We start from the raw sequence: 14,117 nt of genomic DNA, 5'->3' as shown, positions 1-14,117 counted from the left end.
CCTTTCTTAATTCCAACACCTCACAGACTGTAAATCAATGGTTAAGTAATCAAAACATATTTAGCAATCTTTCCTATATGGGGAAAACTAAAAATTCAAAGAGCAGGGCCAACGTTTGCCTATCTTAGTTTCTAAAATTAGACATCTAAGTCCATATTTAGGATAACTGATTAGCTGAGAAACTTCACTTCCAGCTTCCAGTTTTAATAAGAACAACCATCAGCCGAGTAACTCTAAAAATCAGGCTTTTTTAGCTGAATAAATACAGACTTTAGTCTGGTTTTAGACAGCCAGTATAATGTAATGGAACAACTTTGAAAAATACATGAATTCAAGATAACCCAACTCAACACAGAATAAGAAGTGAAACGGCAAAAGAGCCTTAGATTATGACCCTGACATTGAGCCTCAGAATCATGCCACAACACAGAAGGGAGGAAAGCTTCCATTAACTACGCAAACCACTCTGTGCACCACATATCTGCAAAACTCGTATTTATGTACTCTGCAGCAAGTATAATGGTATGGATAAAGGGGTGAACAAAGCATGCATGAGTTAAGCACCTTGACACTATACTGCCACTGTCAGCTGATGAGGAGGACATATCCATGCTCTGCATTTTACGAAGCCTAGGTCGAGCGCGCTCACTTGTTTTAGGAACAGTGTCTGGTCCATCTAAATCATCAAGGGTTGACTGCCTTGAGAACAGCATGGTTGCTTCAGTGTAGCAGCTAGCAGCGCAAACAGTTATAAAGACAGTGTTAAATACAAATGATATTACTATACACATGGTTCAGTAAACAAATATGCTCGCCATGCAGCAAAACACTGACACAGAGAAAAAACGTTCAGAGAGAAGATAAGGATTTGTGAGTCACCGTGTAAACATGAGCGCACAGGTTGCTCATGGTCATATTCATACAGGGGCTACAGAAGACTAACAGCCATCTATTCACTATCCAAAGAGATACGAAAACAACACAATGCTCTACATGCTTTCCGGGGGCACCAACTTACATGTGCGAGGAGGTTTTATTTTCTTTGCTTCCCCCCAAAATTTCCAAATTCCACAAAAATGTTTTGAGAAGTGATCTCCTCTGTAGAGATTTTATTTTATTAATGATATACTGTGCTGAACCTTTTTACACAGGTACAAGCCAATGCCCTAAAAGACCCCTTAAAACTGAATAAGATCATATTCCACAAATAGAAAAATAGCTGTCAGACATTGGCTAATCCTCTTTCCGAACCAAAGAGCCAAATCGGATATGTTACTTAGCCAGTACATGCATGCCAAATATAACCTGCTCTGCATGGGATGGCTTTTATTCTGATATTTAGTAGTAAGCCCTGATGATTCTTTCCAGAAGATTTCATTTATTTCAATCGCAGTTTAAAAACTATTGCAAAATTGGTACCATGCACATCTTGAAAGAAAGAACAGATACAATAAACCCTTATCTCCTTTCACTTATCAAATACAACAGGACACCAGAGACATACACCATACATGAAGCATTTACGTGTTACTGGAGAAAAGAAGAAGAATTGGGTGAGTTATGAGAAAGAAGGTACATAATTAAATACAAGCATATAACGTAGCAACAGGAAAGAAGCAAATACATTAATGACATATGGTAGGTAAAAGTATTATTTCTCCTATAAATATCTTTGAAAAACACAGACGTCTATGAAGTAAGTTGATGGACCTGGTGTTTTAACACATGCAGTGACCCGCCCAAGTCTCTCAGATAGAATGAGAGAAAAAAGGACCCCAAAATGCAGGGTTTGCACTCTACTTTTCTTCTTCAGAGTCCATCTGTGTTACACCTGAGCAGCGGCAGCTGGGGCTTTGCTTCCTTGGCAAGCATTATGTCTGGAGGGGCAGAGAGCGTTGGGAAAGAGGTCAGAAGGGAAGTGCAATGGCGTTTTCCATGTGACTTCGGTCTTGCTAGCTTGAAGTGAGGAAAACAGCCTGCCGGCATGAAGTGATGGTTTGCAATTCTTGCCTTAAGGAAAATGGGAAGGAAAACAGCAAAATACGTGGAGCGAAGAAGGAGTTATTCTTAGGCCTACACTCACTGATGGTCCTTTTTGACAGAATGGGCTGAGGCTAAAAGCATACTTTGGCCCTTGAATAGAAGTATCACCAAGATACCCAAAAGTATTGTAAAATACTTTGTTTAAAAACAGTATTAATGGCAGGGGCACCTCTGTCCTGCCAGTTCATTCTGCCAAAACACTTCACAAGCCACTTGTTTTTTGCTGCGTGCACGCAAAGGCACACAAAAGCGTTCTCCAGACAAAACCTGGAGGGCTGTCTACACGGCGCAGGGTTATGATGAAGCAGTGACCGGTGCTTCCTACGGGAACAGGAGATCCACTTTAGAGGCCTGATTCAGCAGCACAGAAATCAGTTGGAGCTCCGTGTTACTGACTCAAGGGTGTCGTGAGGGAGGAGGTTTCCCTCTGCACATACACATATGGAGTATAGCCAGGTTGTACTATCAGTGAGGTCTTGGTGCTAAAATATAGGGAGATGGCAGCAAGTAGACAATCTGTTTTCACAGATTATCCTTCTGTGTGCTACAATGTTATCCACATGTTACTTTACATCTCAAGGGCTGAGTTTATTCTTTTTAAGAGCAACACCTCTCACTAAGGTGTTGAAGTATTTCAAGTGCCAACACAGTTCAAAGGGAACCTTCCAAGGACCTTAAGCAGAGCAGCTGTTGTAATCAAAGTAGCACATGCCTGTTCATGTGGAAGAAACCTATGTCAGCTGCCCTCCAAAAGATGTAAGTTCTGAGCTGGGTCCCAGAAAAATCAAAGGAAAAACATCTACTAATCCCAATAAGATAAAAAAATGCACCCAGACAGAGTCCCTACAGTAATTTGGTTTAAAGCTGTCCTAAATGAAGGATGAATCACCAGTAGAATTATTGTCGGAGTAGCTGCTCTGTATCCTTGAATGTCAGGAGACGCGTATGAGATGACACCTGTAGCCCTATCTGTATATTCTTTATGTACTTTAGGAACATGCTTCCGAACACGGAGGAAATGAGAACACCAATAAAACTGAGAGATTTACACTTGGCAAAGCTGATGTTGACTCAGTCATCGACTATCACATAAATTTAATCCAAGCATATCTTCCTGGGTGACTTTTCAGATTTGTGTCCTTGGAGACCTTGAAAAGCATTAGCCTCTTGAAATCATTCAAGGACTACGTATTTTTAATTGAATGTTCATTAAAAGCCCCAAGTTCAAGCATTTTATGTAAAGTTGATTTGGTATACATTTCAAATGGGGATATATATAGCAGAGATGTTTTTATCCTCAGTGAGCAGGAAATTTCTTACTTTATGACTTCCTTTTTGCAAAACAAATTTACCCTTCTCAGAAACTTTATTAGTTTAAGGGGTGACTTACAAATTTTTCTGGGCTTTTTTCTGTCCATGGGCAAGTTACTGACCAGAATTACCTTTATGAATTACTACACACCCCACACCTGCAACCAAAGATCCCCAACATTTCCTAACCATTCACACTCCTAAATCAAACCCGGATCCAGGCCCAAACTGGGACTCTCCACTCATCCCTTCTGTTGCCTCCCAAGGCAAATGTTACTTTAGAGCACTCCCCGCCTCCAGCCCTATTGTCACATCTGGTGAGGGAAGAACAGATGAAAAGTGGTGTCCATAAATACCCTGACCTCACATGCATGTTCCTACAGGAGGGTCAGGGCGTCACACCTGAAGCTCCCATAAAAGCCTACACCCAGGTGGAGTTAGAAACTGAATACATTATTTGTGATGGACAAAAATTAATACAAACTAAGCCAGATAAAACACCTGGGGTATCGTGAAATCTGACTCAGGACCTGCATCTAGCTGTCATTTCATAATCATAGGCAAAGTCCCATGAAGGCTGACAACTGGTTTTAGTAAGTTTCCAACCATGTTACTGAAAATAGTTCAGCAGTCAAATGGAAACAAACACCAGCGAATGCTCTACCATGCTAGCTCCGGATCCCATCTGGTGGTGGTCCTCAAAGATTTAAGGATCACCATCAGTCTCTTCTCCTCCTAGCCCATATGAACTTTGCACTTTGCCTTTAGGATAGATGAGAGTATTTATACATGAAGAGAAACCGAAAAATTACATTACGAATACCTCGTTACACCTCTGTATAGAAAAAGGACTGAGAATAAATGACAGTCTGAGAGTAAAGGACTGAGAATAAATCTCTCTACTAAAAGAGAATATCCCAAAGGACACTCTGAAAAACTCCTTTTAGAGCTTTATCTAGCCTAAGAACATCATCTCTGGATAAGACTTACAAGGGTCAGCCCTGGACTTCACAAGAGTTCCTGCAACTGATCAGGAGGGTTGTACCCTCTGAAAATCCAGTGTTCAGAGCACTGAGCAGATACCTACAGTTATTCCTGTCCTGAGTACTGAGGAATATGCATTCTTATACTAGAATAGCTTCTGTGGTTCTGCAGCCCTGTATGCTTCCAGACATGCCCATCTTATTCATGGAACTAATGTCCACTACAGAATTTTGTGTGAGGCAACCAAAGTAGAATAACCAGAATGCTGGTTAGGAACCCTCTGCCCCTTCCCAAAAGTCTTCTACTGCAATCCTAGAACCATGATCACGGGGATGCTTTAGATTTAATTAGCTGCTTTTACATTTACTGGAAATCATTATTTTGAAGTGTAAAATGCCCCCTTCTCTTGTTTGGGCAATTTAAAAAAAAAAAAAAATCACTCAGTAAGTTTAAAACATTTCACATTCCTAAAAAAGCTCATAAGCACTTCTGTAATCCCAGGAAAAGACATGCAATGGTGGCCCAATAAACAGATGGCATTATCACTCAATCACCAGACTCATTTTTGCTTCCTGAATTACAGGTCATTATTATGGTAGCAGATGTGCACGATTTGTCAATACTCTCAGTGCAAAAATATTTGATCATTTATTGCCAGAAAGAGAATACAAGATTAGAGAAATCCGTCATAATACTGCCTTTGCTATTCCTTTGTTGACAGGTCCTGTGACATCTTCTGAGGAAATGGAGATGAAAGTAACACATGGGAAAGACTTAACTTTTTCTGTTGCAAAGCAACTTCACAGAACCACGAAATTCTCTGAGTTTGAAAAAGAGATTTTAAATGCATGCTGAAAGCAGGGTGACAAATGGGTGGTTATTCTGAAGAAAGACCTAAGTGGAGTTCAACACTGGATACCCTCTCAATGAAGAGGCAGAATGTACAAAAAAATTAGAAAAGTTGTCTTTCTTTTTTTATAATTCATTTGGGAATTGGCTTCCCTGTGCTTCTAGTTAAAGCTCTTGTTAATGGTTGTATAATAATGGTAACTTCTTCTACCTATAGTAAACAGTGTGACCAAAAACTATTTAATGAAAACAGGACTGGTATTAGTATTCTTTCTTTAGGTGAGACAGAACTTTGTGGAGTTAAATTCTGCCTTGTAGATATCCAAGTGGCTCCAAATGAGCTGGTAATAGAATTTGGCTTTACATTTTTCTCATGTCATCTGACTCCTGTAAAACTTTGAGACAAAACACAAAGGTGTTGCTTAGTTGGGTAGCTAGCCACTGAGAAAGATTTGCTGGGATTTGGTGTTTTTACTGGAGTGAACCTCCCAAAGGTCAGTGCTCACCCTGGGGACCAATTTGTGAATATTTTGTTGATGCATAGTACTCACAGGCACTCTCTTACACTTGCTTTTCAATAACATCACAAAGGAAGACAAGACCTCGTTATTTTCAGTCTGCTAACATCCACCCATATGTCATTAGCAAAAGCCAAGCATAATTTACTGTACACAGAAGCTACCGATGTTGCTGGGAGTATGAAACACAGTATGATACTGCCACACTTCAGATAAAAACAGGAGAGAGCAGAATGCAATGGATTATGGAACAGCTGGATTTCCAAAGCCCTCCCTTCTCCCCCACCCCCTCCCATGTTGAACAATTTCTGCAGTCTCTTGTAAGAACACCAGGGACACGGTGGGAACAGGCTGCCTCTGTAAGAGAAGGAAGTGAATGTGTGTGCCTCTGTGTGCACAGAGCAGCAGGAGCATGCATTAGTTTTGGCAAGGGACCTGACGGCCTCCGTCTTCAGAAAAGAATGAGGAAGGTGGTTTTCCTGAACTAGTATGGCTATTTCATCCACAAACTGTGCAGCTCTGCTGGACTGAATCATAGCAGTTAGGAAATCAGACTCTTCAGATGATCGTTGCCCTGTGTGTACGAGAGAGGGATTTTGTTCTCTCAAATCCAGCATCCTTTTCAATGCAAATCCTTTCTTGATTTGTGGGTAATAGACAACAATTTATTTTTACAAGGACAAAACATTCACAATGAATCACCCTTCCCCAAACTCCATGCCTGAATTCCTAAAACGGTATCCCATAAGCAACCTCAGCAGGCTCTTATTTTCCATTACTTTTTACAAGACCAGAACCCCTGTCAGTGACTCCTAATTCAAAGGGAAACAGAAAGCAGTGGGGTAGTCATGAAGTGGAAAAGGAGTTAAGCCAACGACTGAGTCCACCACTATAAAGGAGTAATAGCAGTTTTCACTATGGAAATGGCATGGATAAATCAAAAAGAGGATTCAACGTTGATTAGAAAGTTTATCAGTACTTAGATATTACCTAAAATTCCATCTACTGCATGATCCTTCCATCTTTCACAAAATAAAATTAAATCAATACCTGGAGATACTGTCACGAGAAGCTGCTGAATCTAAACTATCCATTCTCTCAGATGCTTGCAAACCAGAAGCTTGACCAGGATTTTTATCAATTGAGTCTAGTCCTGACTCCTTAGAGAGCTTCATCATGTGATTCTGGTAATACATATGGATGCTCTCCCGCGTCGGAACGTTTCCCTGTGGAAGAGAGTAGAGATAGAGGTACATGGCAGGGGGGATGTGTATTTTTTGAGGAACGGGTTTCTTCTGTCATTTGGAAAGAAACAGACTAAGGACTGTGCAAACAGCTTCCTAGTAAATAATAACCTCCCACTAATAGCTCCTTTTCAGAATGCAAGTCAGCTTTGGACCTAAAGAAGCACAACACAAAGTGTTGGGTTTTCAAGTAAAACTGGAGCAACACAAGTGGTTTCAGGCTATACATAGCCAACAAAACTCTGCTGGGGGGACTGCAGATCATTCAGCATGGAAATGAGTTGTGGGCTGGCACTGTGACTCAACCTGTACTCCATCAACTCCTGAGATACCTCATTTAGATAGCTTCACCGACTCTAAGATTAGTACTCAGTAGCAGTTTTCTTAAACAAAAAAAAAAAAAGAAACAGGGCATGTACAAACTGATCTAGACTTTCATTAGTTTCTCAAAATAAGAACTGATTCATGAAGTATAAATACAGCTGGAAAACCATGAAAAATACACTGAAGACCTTTACTCTTTCTCTGTGACTTCAACATACAACCAAGTTTATGAAATGATGGTTTTATTAACTATCAGCCCATATCTGGGCATAGGATCAAGTCTTTCTGGCTACAAAACTGCAATCAGAATTCTAGAGTGGCTGGGCAATATGGGGCTTTATTAAGGTCTGGAGTACTACTAAGTTGCTGACCTTTTCGACCTATTCATCTGAGACAGTCTGCAGCTTTTAACAAAAACTGGAAAAAAAGTAAAATGAGGTTTCTATGCCAGGTTTCCAGGAATAGTTGGGTAGTCAGTGATATATATAAAAACACCTGTGCTTAAAATGAGAGCTTTATTCAACTTCAAGGTATCAAGTACTTGCATTTTCAAGATCCAAATACATTTCTAGTTACACTATTCACATTAATCTTGGATAATAATGGGCTTTACTAATATATAACTAGTTTGTGGAGGACTGCATAGCTTCACTGGGAGTGAAGAAAATAATGCCTGTATGTTTTCAGTAATTTCCAAGGCAGGTTTGTCTACAAAAAGACTGAAAGATGCAGACTGAGGTAGCTATTGAGCTGTTTAAAATGTCATGCCTTTTCCTCTTTACTTACATCTATCCTGTCCCCTCAAAACCACACTTTATCACAGGGGTGTTTCAAACAAATCCTTGTATCAACCTCTCAAAGAATTATTTTTTTTAATAATTTGTTTGGTGACCAGACAATGGAAGTAACTTATTATTTATATGTTTATAAACCAGCAAGCAATAAAAGAGTCTAGACTTATTTTACAATGCATGTGTAAGTGAGATTTTTATAATTTTTCTCCTTAACACAGTGATCTGAAAAGACAACCTTTCTTTTTTCCCTGAGCTGGAAATGGCATTAACAGATAAAAAAGACCAAAGGCATTACCTTCTTAATCTCCCTGGTCAGCATACAGCGCTCGATTCTTAGGACAGTGGAGATATCGATGTGTTCTCTTGAGATGGAATTAAGCCAAGCTGTAAAACTGTCTAGTGTTGCCAGGAAAAGGACCCAAGTGAACTTCAAGATATTAAATATCCTCTTGATGATGTTATCTAAGGGGAAGGAAAAGCAATAGTTAATGAATACAAGTATCTTTCATTGTATTTCTGCTTGGAGTTAGATTCATTCTTCCTTTATTGTCTGATAATAATAATCCAGGCTGCAAGACCCTGTCATAGGAAGGCATCTCTGAAGGAGATGCCTCTCTGCAGGCCTTTTGGCTGTCTGGGCCACTTTACTGCCTGTATGTCCAGGCTCATCATCTGGAATGCCTTTTCCACCCTGTAACTCCCCAGTTCAGTACTCACTAGTCACATAAACAGTCCCTGATTGTAGAGAGATGCTGTGTGCACAGGTCTGCAAAATGAAACCCAAAGATTTGGACATCTCCTGACACCTATTTAACGTCCCCAGCTGTGGTGATCTCAACAGCCAGCGTGTTGAGGTGAACCTCTTACCTGTTTATGCAATTGTGCGGGTTTCTCTCTGCACAGAGTTTAACTTTTGTGCTTGAACTTGCTTAGCTGAGTGTTAAAGTCTAATGTTCCTAAACAATCTTTGACTCTCTCCCAGTTTTCCAGCCACCTAAGCACACCTCTCTGTATTTACTGGTTCCAAAGCCTCTCTTTGTTTAAATAAGCTGCACTGTGTCATCAGTGATCTCAGATGAACTAGCCCCACTAGGACAAATCACGTAAATATTTTATAAAACATTACCCTTGCACCATTTTGCCAAAACAGTACACTTCCCCATGGGCTTATACCAACAACAGTAGCTTTATTTTGCTCAGCACAGCTGTCTCAAGTTAATTTGTCATTTCAGTAGTTCCTTTAGCATTAGCAACTTCATTTCTCACCCAAAAAAGCAGCACTTTCAGCATATTTTTCTTCCACTCACAAACATACACACCATACTACCTTCTTATATAGTGTTGCATGAATACCAAAAAATTTCTTTCCAACTAGCCAGTTCCAGAGACACTTGTCCCTGCCAGGCTACAAATCCCAGAACACTCTTCGTAAAGATCAGTTTTAGAGTAGCCAGTCTAAGAAATAACAGAAAACCCTCAATAATCTGCCATGCAGGGACAAAATGTCCGAAGTAGATACCAAGGAGCCAACCTATGTGCTAAAGCACGATGCTCCCAACAGCCTCACTTCTCAGCTGTACCACAAGATGGCACGCCAAACTTTGTGGAACGCACATTTGCTCATTCTAAAGGATGCAAAGGTGAAGCTGTAACAAAGCTGAGGATTTCCTATGGAGGGAAACGCACGTGGTACATTGCAGTAAAGTGGATGCTGAAATGTACCTGAGCGATGCCATGGGACTGGTCTGGTACCTCTGAACGTCAGAGCATTTAGCCCCCTTCACTTGGTCATGTAATTATTTCAGTAACATTTTCCCCTTTTTCCAGGCTTTTTCTATGTCATTTAGAATTGGAGATATTTTAAGATTTATCTACTTAAATTTTATTCACTCTTATTTCAATGTGCAGGTCTTGAAGCTAAGGAAATCTTGCCACTGAAAAGTAAACGTAAGGGCTGTTTCTACTTTAAGAAGCATTCATTTCGTTTGAATCCCAGATAATATTATGAATAGGTTAAAAGAAAACGTAGGACTCAAACACAAAAATATACAATATATAAATGTCCTTTTTTTAACCCACACTCTTCCTCTCTAACTTCTGCTACTGATTTAAGGAGAATCGCAGCTCTCAGGTTGAAATTATCCTTATTGGCCACCACTGGCATGCCATAGTGTCACCACTGTGCTTTGCCAAGCACTCCCAGTCTAATATGAAAGGTCATTTTTCTCTCTGGGATGAAGGTGATTAAGTATACATTTTTAATGATGCTGTAGCTGTTCTGGCAGCTTTTGCTGGTCTCCAAAACTTCTTAAAAATAATCTTTTGGGGATCGATTGCATCTAAACATCTTCAAAAAGGGAAGCAAATATTTATTTTCTGCACAGACTGTTATTCTAACTTAAAGGGTCAAATGCAGAGAAGGCTTCTCTCTGCCAGAGAGTGTGAGGCAGAATTTGATCTAAGGTTAATAATGATACTAATGCTTCATTAAACAATTACCATCTAATTTTCCCAACCACCTTCTTTAACAAATTTTACCTAGGAATGGTATAAGTATTTCAACTAAAATATAAAGCACCTTAAATTGAGTATTTTCAATATAAATTAATTATAAACTTCCTTCTTTTTCCCTAACTCCTGTGTAGCACCAACAGTATTTCCCTAGAGATGTGTTTGAGTGATTCACTTCAGTGTTTTATCACAGGTAAATGCATCGCCAGCAAGTAACAAATAAAAATGCTCTCAAATCCCACCAAAACCCCCCCTACAGCAATGCAACTCATTTTTTCGAGACCACTGCCCTTGTGAGAAAGAAATTAGAACTCCCACATCCTTGTAACATCTTCTAGCCTGTCATTCACTCAGGGATACAATTCTAATTGCACCTGTGGGAACTAACTTGCAATAGAGAAGAAAAATAGCTTTTGAAGACAAAGTCTCACTCAAAGTAAGCCATGATGAAGACTTACTTAAGAGGAGAGTCTGTTTTCTTGTTCTACTCCAGTTAGAAGCAAAGAGACAAGCTTAGATTTATTATCTATTACAATTCTTTGTAGGAAAACTTTTAATGTGGACAAGAACTTGCAAACTGCTGGCATTTCTTCTGTTGTGCAGAGAGCAACCTTAAGTCTGATTATGAATGAGAATGGGTAAGATTGGGGAAACACCATTTTTTAGAGGAGATTATCGCATCTTGCTGAACGGGTGAGTACCAGACAAAAGCATGATATCAACCTTGCTAGAACATAAGGTCTTTGTGCTAATAATAACATTCCAGACATTCAAAATCAATGGAGTTTTTAACACAGAGCTGTATGCTATCAGGACTGGAAGCTAAACTGAGGTGTAAGTTGTTCTATATGTAAAATATATAGCAAGAGCTCAAGTTTGAGCCTGCAGATGTCTTTACTAAAGTAGGTAGAGAATAGGTGCAGTAGCTAATAGTCCAGAAGTAGATGTTCCTATGCTCAGGACTTGTAAATCTGGCAAATGAAAACCTGACAGTAGCTAGGAAGTTCTCACTGCACAGGTTAGAGTGGATGTTGTGGTGTTTACACAAGCAACTGTGGGATCACTGCCACACTGTCTCTGTGATATGCTGCTTATGCCACCAGTCACGACTGCATTGTAACAGCAGAGAAATCCTCCTTTTGCATTCCATACCAGGTCCATCAGATTTCTTCTTGACAGGTTCCTCTTCACTGTCTTCACAGTCTGCATCAGTACCCCCTATTGTAAACAATGAGTGAAACAGTGAGTGTTAAACCTGTGGAAGTGTGGGTGTAAATACCATTCAAGCTAGAAAACACTACAGTTACTAAGCAGTGGTGACAAGCTCCTCACCTACCTCTATGACAAAAAGCACATTTCCATCTCAGTAGGGCTCAAGTGAGGCGACAACCCTGTCAATGAAGGTGTTCATGAATGACCACCCCTCTCTCATAATTTGCAGTGACATTTTCTTGCTAGATAGGCTGCTGAGCAAGAACATCTGTTGGTGTAAACCCAGGTGATTCCTTAGTCACACCACTTCCACACTCAGCGGCATCACCTTCCGCTGACTCACACTTGAGCTCGTTTCTTCAGCTTCTGCAAAGGGCAACCTGATCAGTGCTCTGACTTCCTGCCCAGACCCAGCAAACCCAAACAAATTGAGGGGGAACTTCAGGTTGACCTGAAGCAGCAGTTGGTTTGAAACCACCACAGCCCATAGCAGAAGAGTGATGTAGAGTCGCAGGCAGAACCGAAGGACAGACTTCTATCTAACATCCAACAATTGAAGCTACAGTTTCAGTGGAGCAGTCAAATTATAAAGCTCCTTCTTTCTGATGGATGAAGGTGCCAAACGGAGGAAAAGTGCAGCTGATTCAGCCTGAAAGGGCCTCCCAATTCCCCATCTATACCAACCAGAAAAGCTTCTGAATTTCTACTTTTTTCTTGTTTAAAAAAGAAGAAAAAGATGGAGAGATATGAACAACATATAAGGTGTTTTTTTCAGAGGTATGAATGATTTTACAGTGCCAATAAAAACCTATTAACATTTGTATGTTTTCCTTTTGCTACCTGCTGAATTCACTGTGAATTCAGGGGTAAGGATGTTTGGGTTCCTCAGTGAATACAGCATGGAAAGTGAAAAACATTTCTTGATATTCTTCCCCATGTATCAACTCAAGCTTCTTTAGGGAACAATATAGGAAATGTGACAAAAAGAAATAATATGTGGCTATTTCATTGAATTTTTCTTACAGCTCCACTTGAACTGCAGCTCTTCAGGAGCTTCCTCATGAAACAGTTCTTCAACACAAAACGTAAGGCTGTCGCATGCCAAACTTTCCCTGGGAAAGTTCCCTAACATGAAGCAGGTAGTTAGTTTCCCTAACATGAATTTATCATCAAAATGAGAGAGTTTGAGCAACCCTAGAAACACCTGGAGACTAAGACAAACCTTTTTATGAGGTGAGGGAATGAAAGGGTAACGTCCCTGCTCCGCCTGTTTCTGGCCAAACACCTGGCATTTACATCCCCATATTCTGGAGAAACACTGTTAACTACCAGCTTATTTGCTTTATAAAGTTACGCCTTCACAGAGTTACGGCTTTCTCTTGCAAATACTTCACTTACACAAATGTTTTCATATAGCTGATGTTTTCTGCCATGTGTTGAGTCTTCCTATTTGGAAAAAGATATGGGCATGTGTCTTGCAACTCCATGGAAAACACATATATCCCCTCTTCTTCTTTATCTCCCCCAATGTGTGTTGTGTAGAATGACAGGATGTAGCTATGGCTGGTCTTGTCATGGGCTGGCGAAGGGAGAGACAGCCAACCAAAGCCAAACTCATTTTTCCAGTTCCTAGCCAGAACTGAAAGCACTTGGCCTCTAAAACTCAGCTGCCTCTCACTCCCAGGCAGCCTAGTTAACATTACATTTTTTCTTTCTTAAATACAGAGGTCTACCTACCATCCCCAGATCCTTTTCGCCTTCGCTTCTCTTCTTTCCCAAAACTTTTCTTCTCTTTGCGCCTCTGTCGTAGCGCTGTTTTAGGGTCAGTGATCCAGGCCTGATAAACAAACTGGAAGGAACAAACTCATTTATTTCAAGGTTCTTCATGTTTTGAGAGCAAGCCATAGAAAAGCCACAAGCAGGACTATATAGTTTGAGTAAACACATTCAGATCTGCAGGAGTAAGGAAATATTTTGAATCCCAAATCAAACACCTCCCCTGCAGATCTGCTGAGTTTTCATGGGCTATTTTTGCAAGCATAAAACCAAATGTGAAAACACTTGTGGGTGAACCGAGTTTCATTAGAACCCACAAAAGTTCATGCTCTGAACTTTGGGAATTAATACCCTGTTGTATATATGAGCTACTGCACCTGAATCTCTCCATTTAATTCTATATTTCTACTTTATCATTTTACAAGCAAGATGCATAATAATGGAAACTTTAAGAGAAAGTGCTGTAATCAACTCAATAAGGCAGCAAAAGATGTAGTCATATCTCCGTACAGGTATTTGTGCTCGTACGTTCTTTGTACTTCAGGTGTTTT

The 14,117-nt window shown here is 40.1% G+C and overlaps 1 protein-coding gene across 1 annotated transcript in view; it reads right to left on the bottom strand.

The window, feature by feature from the left end:
* LOC104508732 (piezo-type mechanosensitive ion channel component 2-like) overlaps positions 1-13,639 on the bottom strand; it is a gene marked incomplete at its 5' end in the record, with an annotated part of 36,968 nt that extends 23,329 nt beyond the window's left edge. The window contains 6 exons of the mRNA XM_010150454.1: positions 565-732; positions 6,756-6,931; positions 8,363-8,529; positions 11,731-11,796; positions 13,120-13,122; positions 13,528-13,639. Coding sequence (XP_010148756.1) covers positions 565-732; positions 6,756-6,931; positions 8,363-8,529; positions 11,731-11,796; positions 13,120-13,122; positions 13,528-13,639 — 692 coding nt within the window. The remainder of the gene's footprint in view (positions 1-564; positions 733-6,755; positions 6,932-8,362; positions 8,530-11,730; positions 11,797-13,119; positions 13,123-13,527) is intronic.
* Positions 13,640-14,117: the final 478 nt, after the last annotated feature.

Source organism: Eurypyga helias, unplaced genomic scaffold, assembly GCF_000690775.1.
Source record: "Eurypyga helias isolate BGI_N326 unplaced genomic scaffold, ASM69077v1 scaffold3184, whole genome shotgun sequence".
NCBI lineage: Eukaryota > Metazoa > Chordata > Aves > Eurypygiformes > Eurypygidae > Eurypyga > Eurypyga helias.
This window is presented reverse-complemented; position numbering and strand designations above follow the sequence as displayed.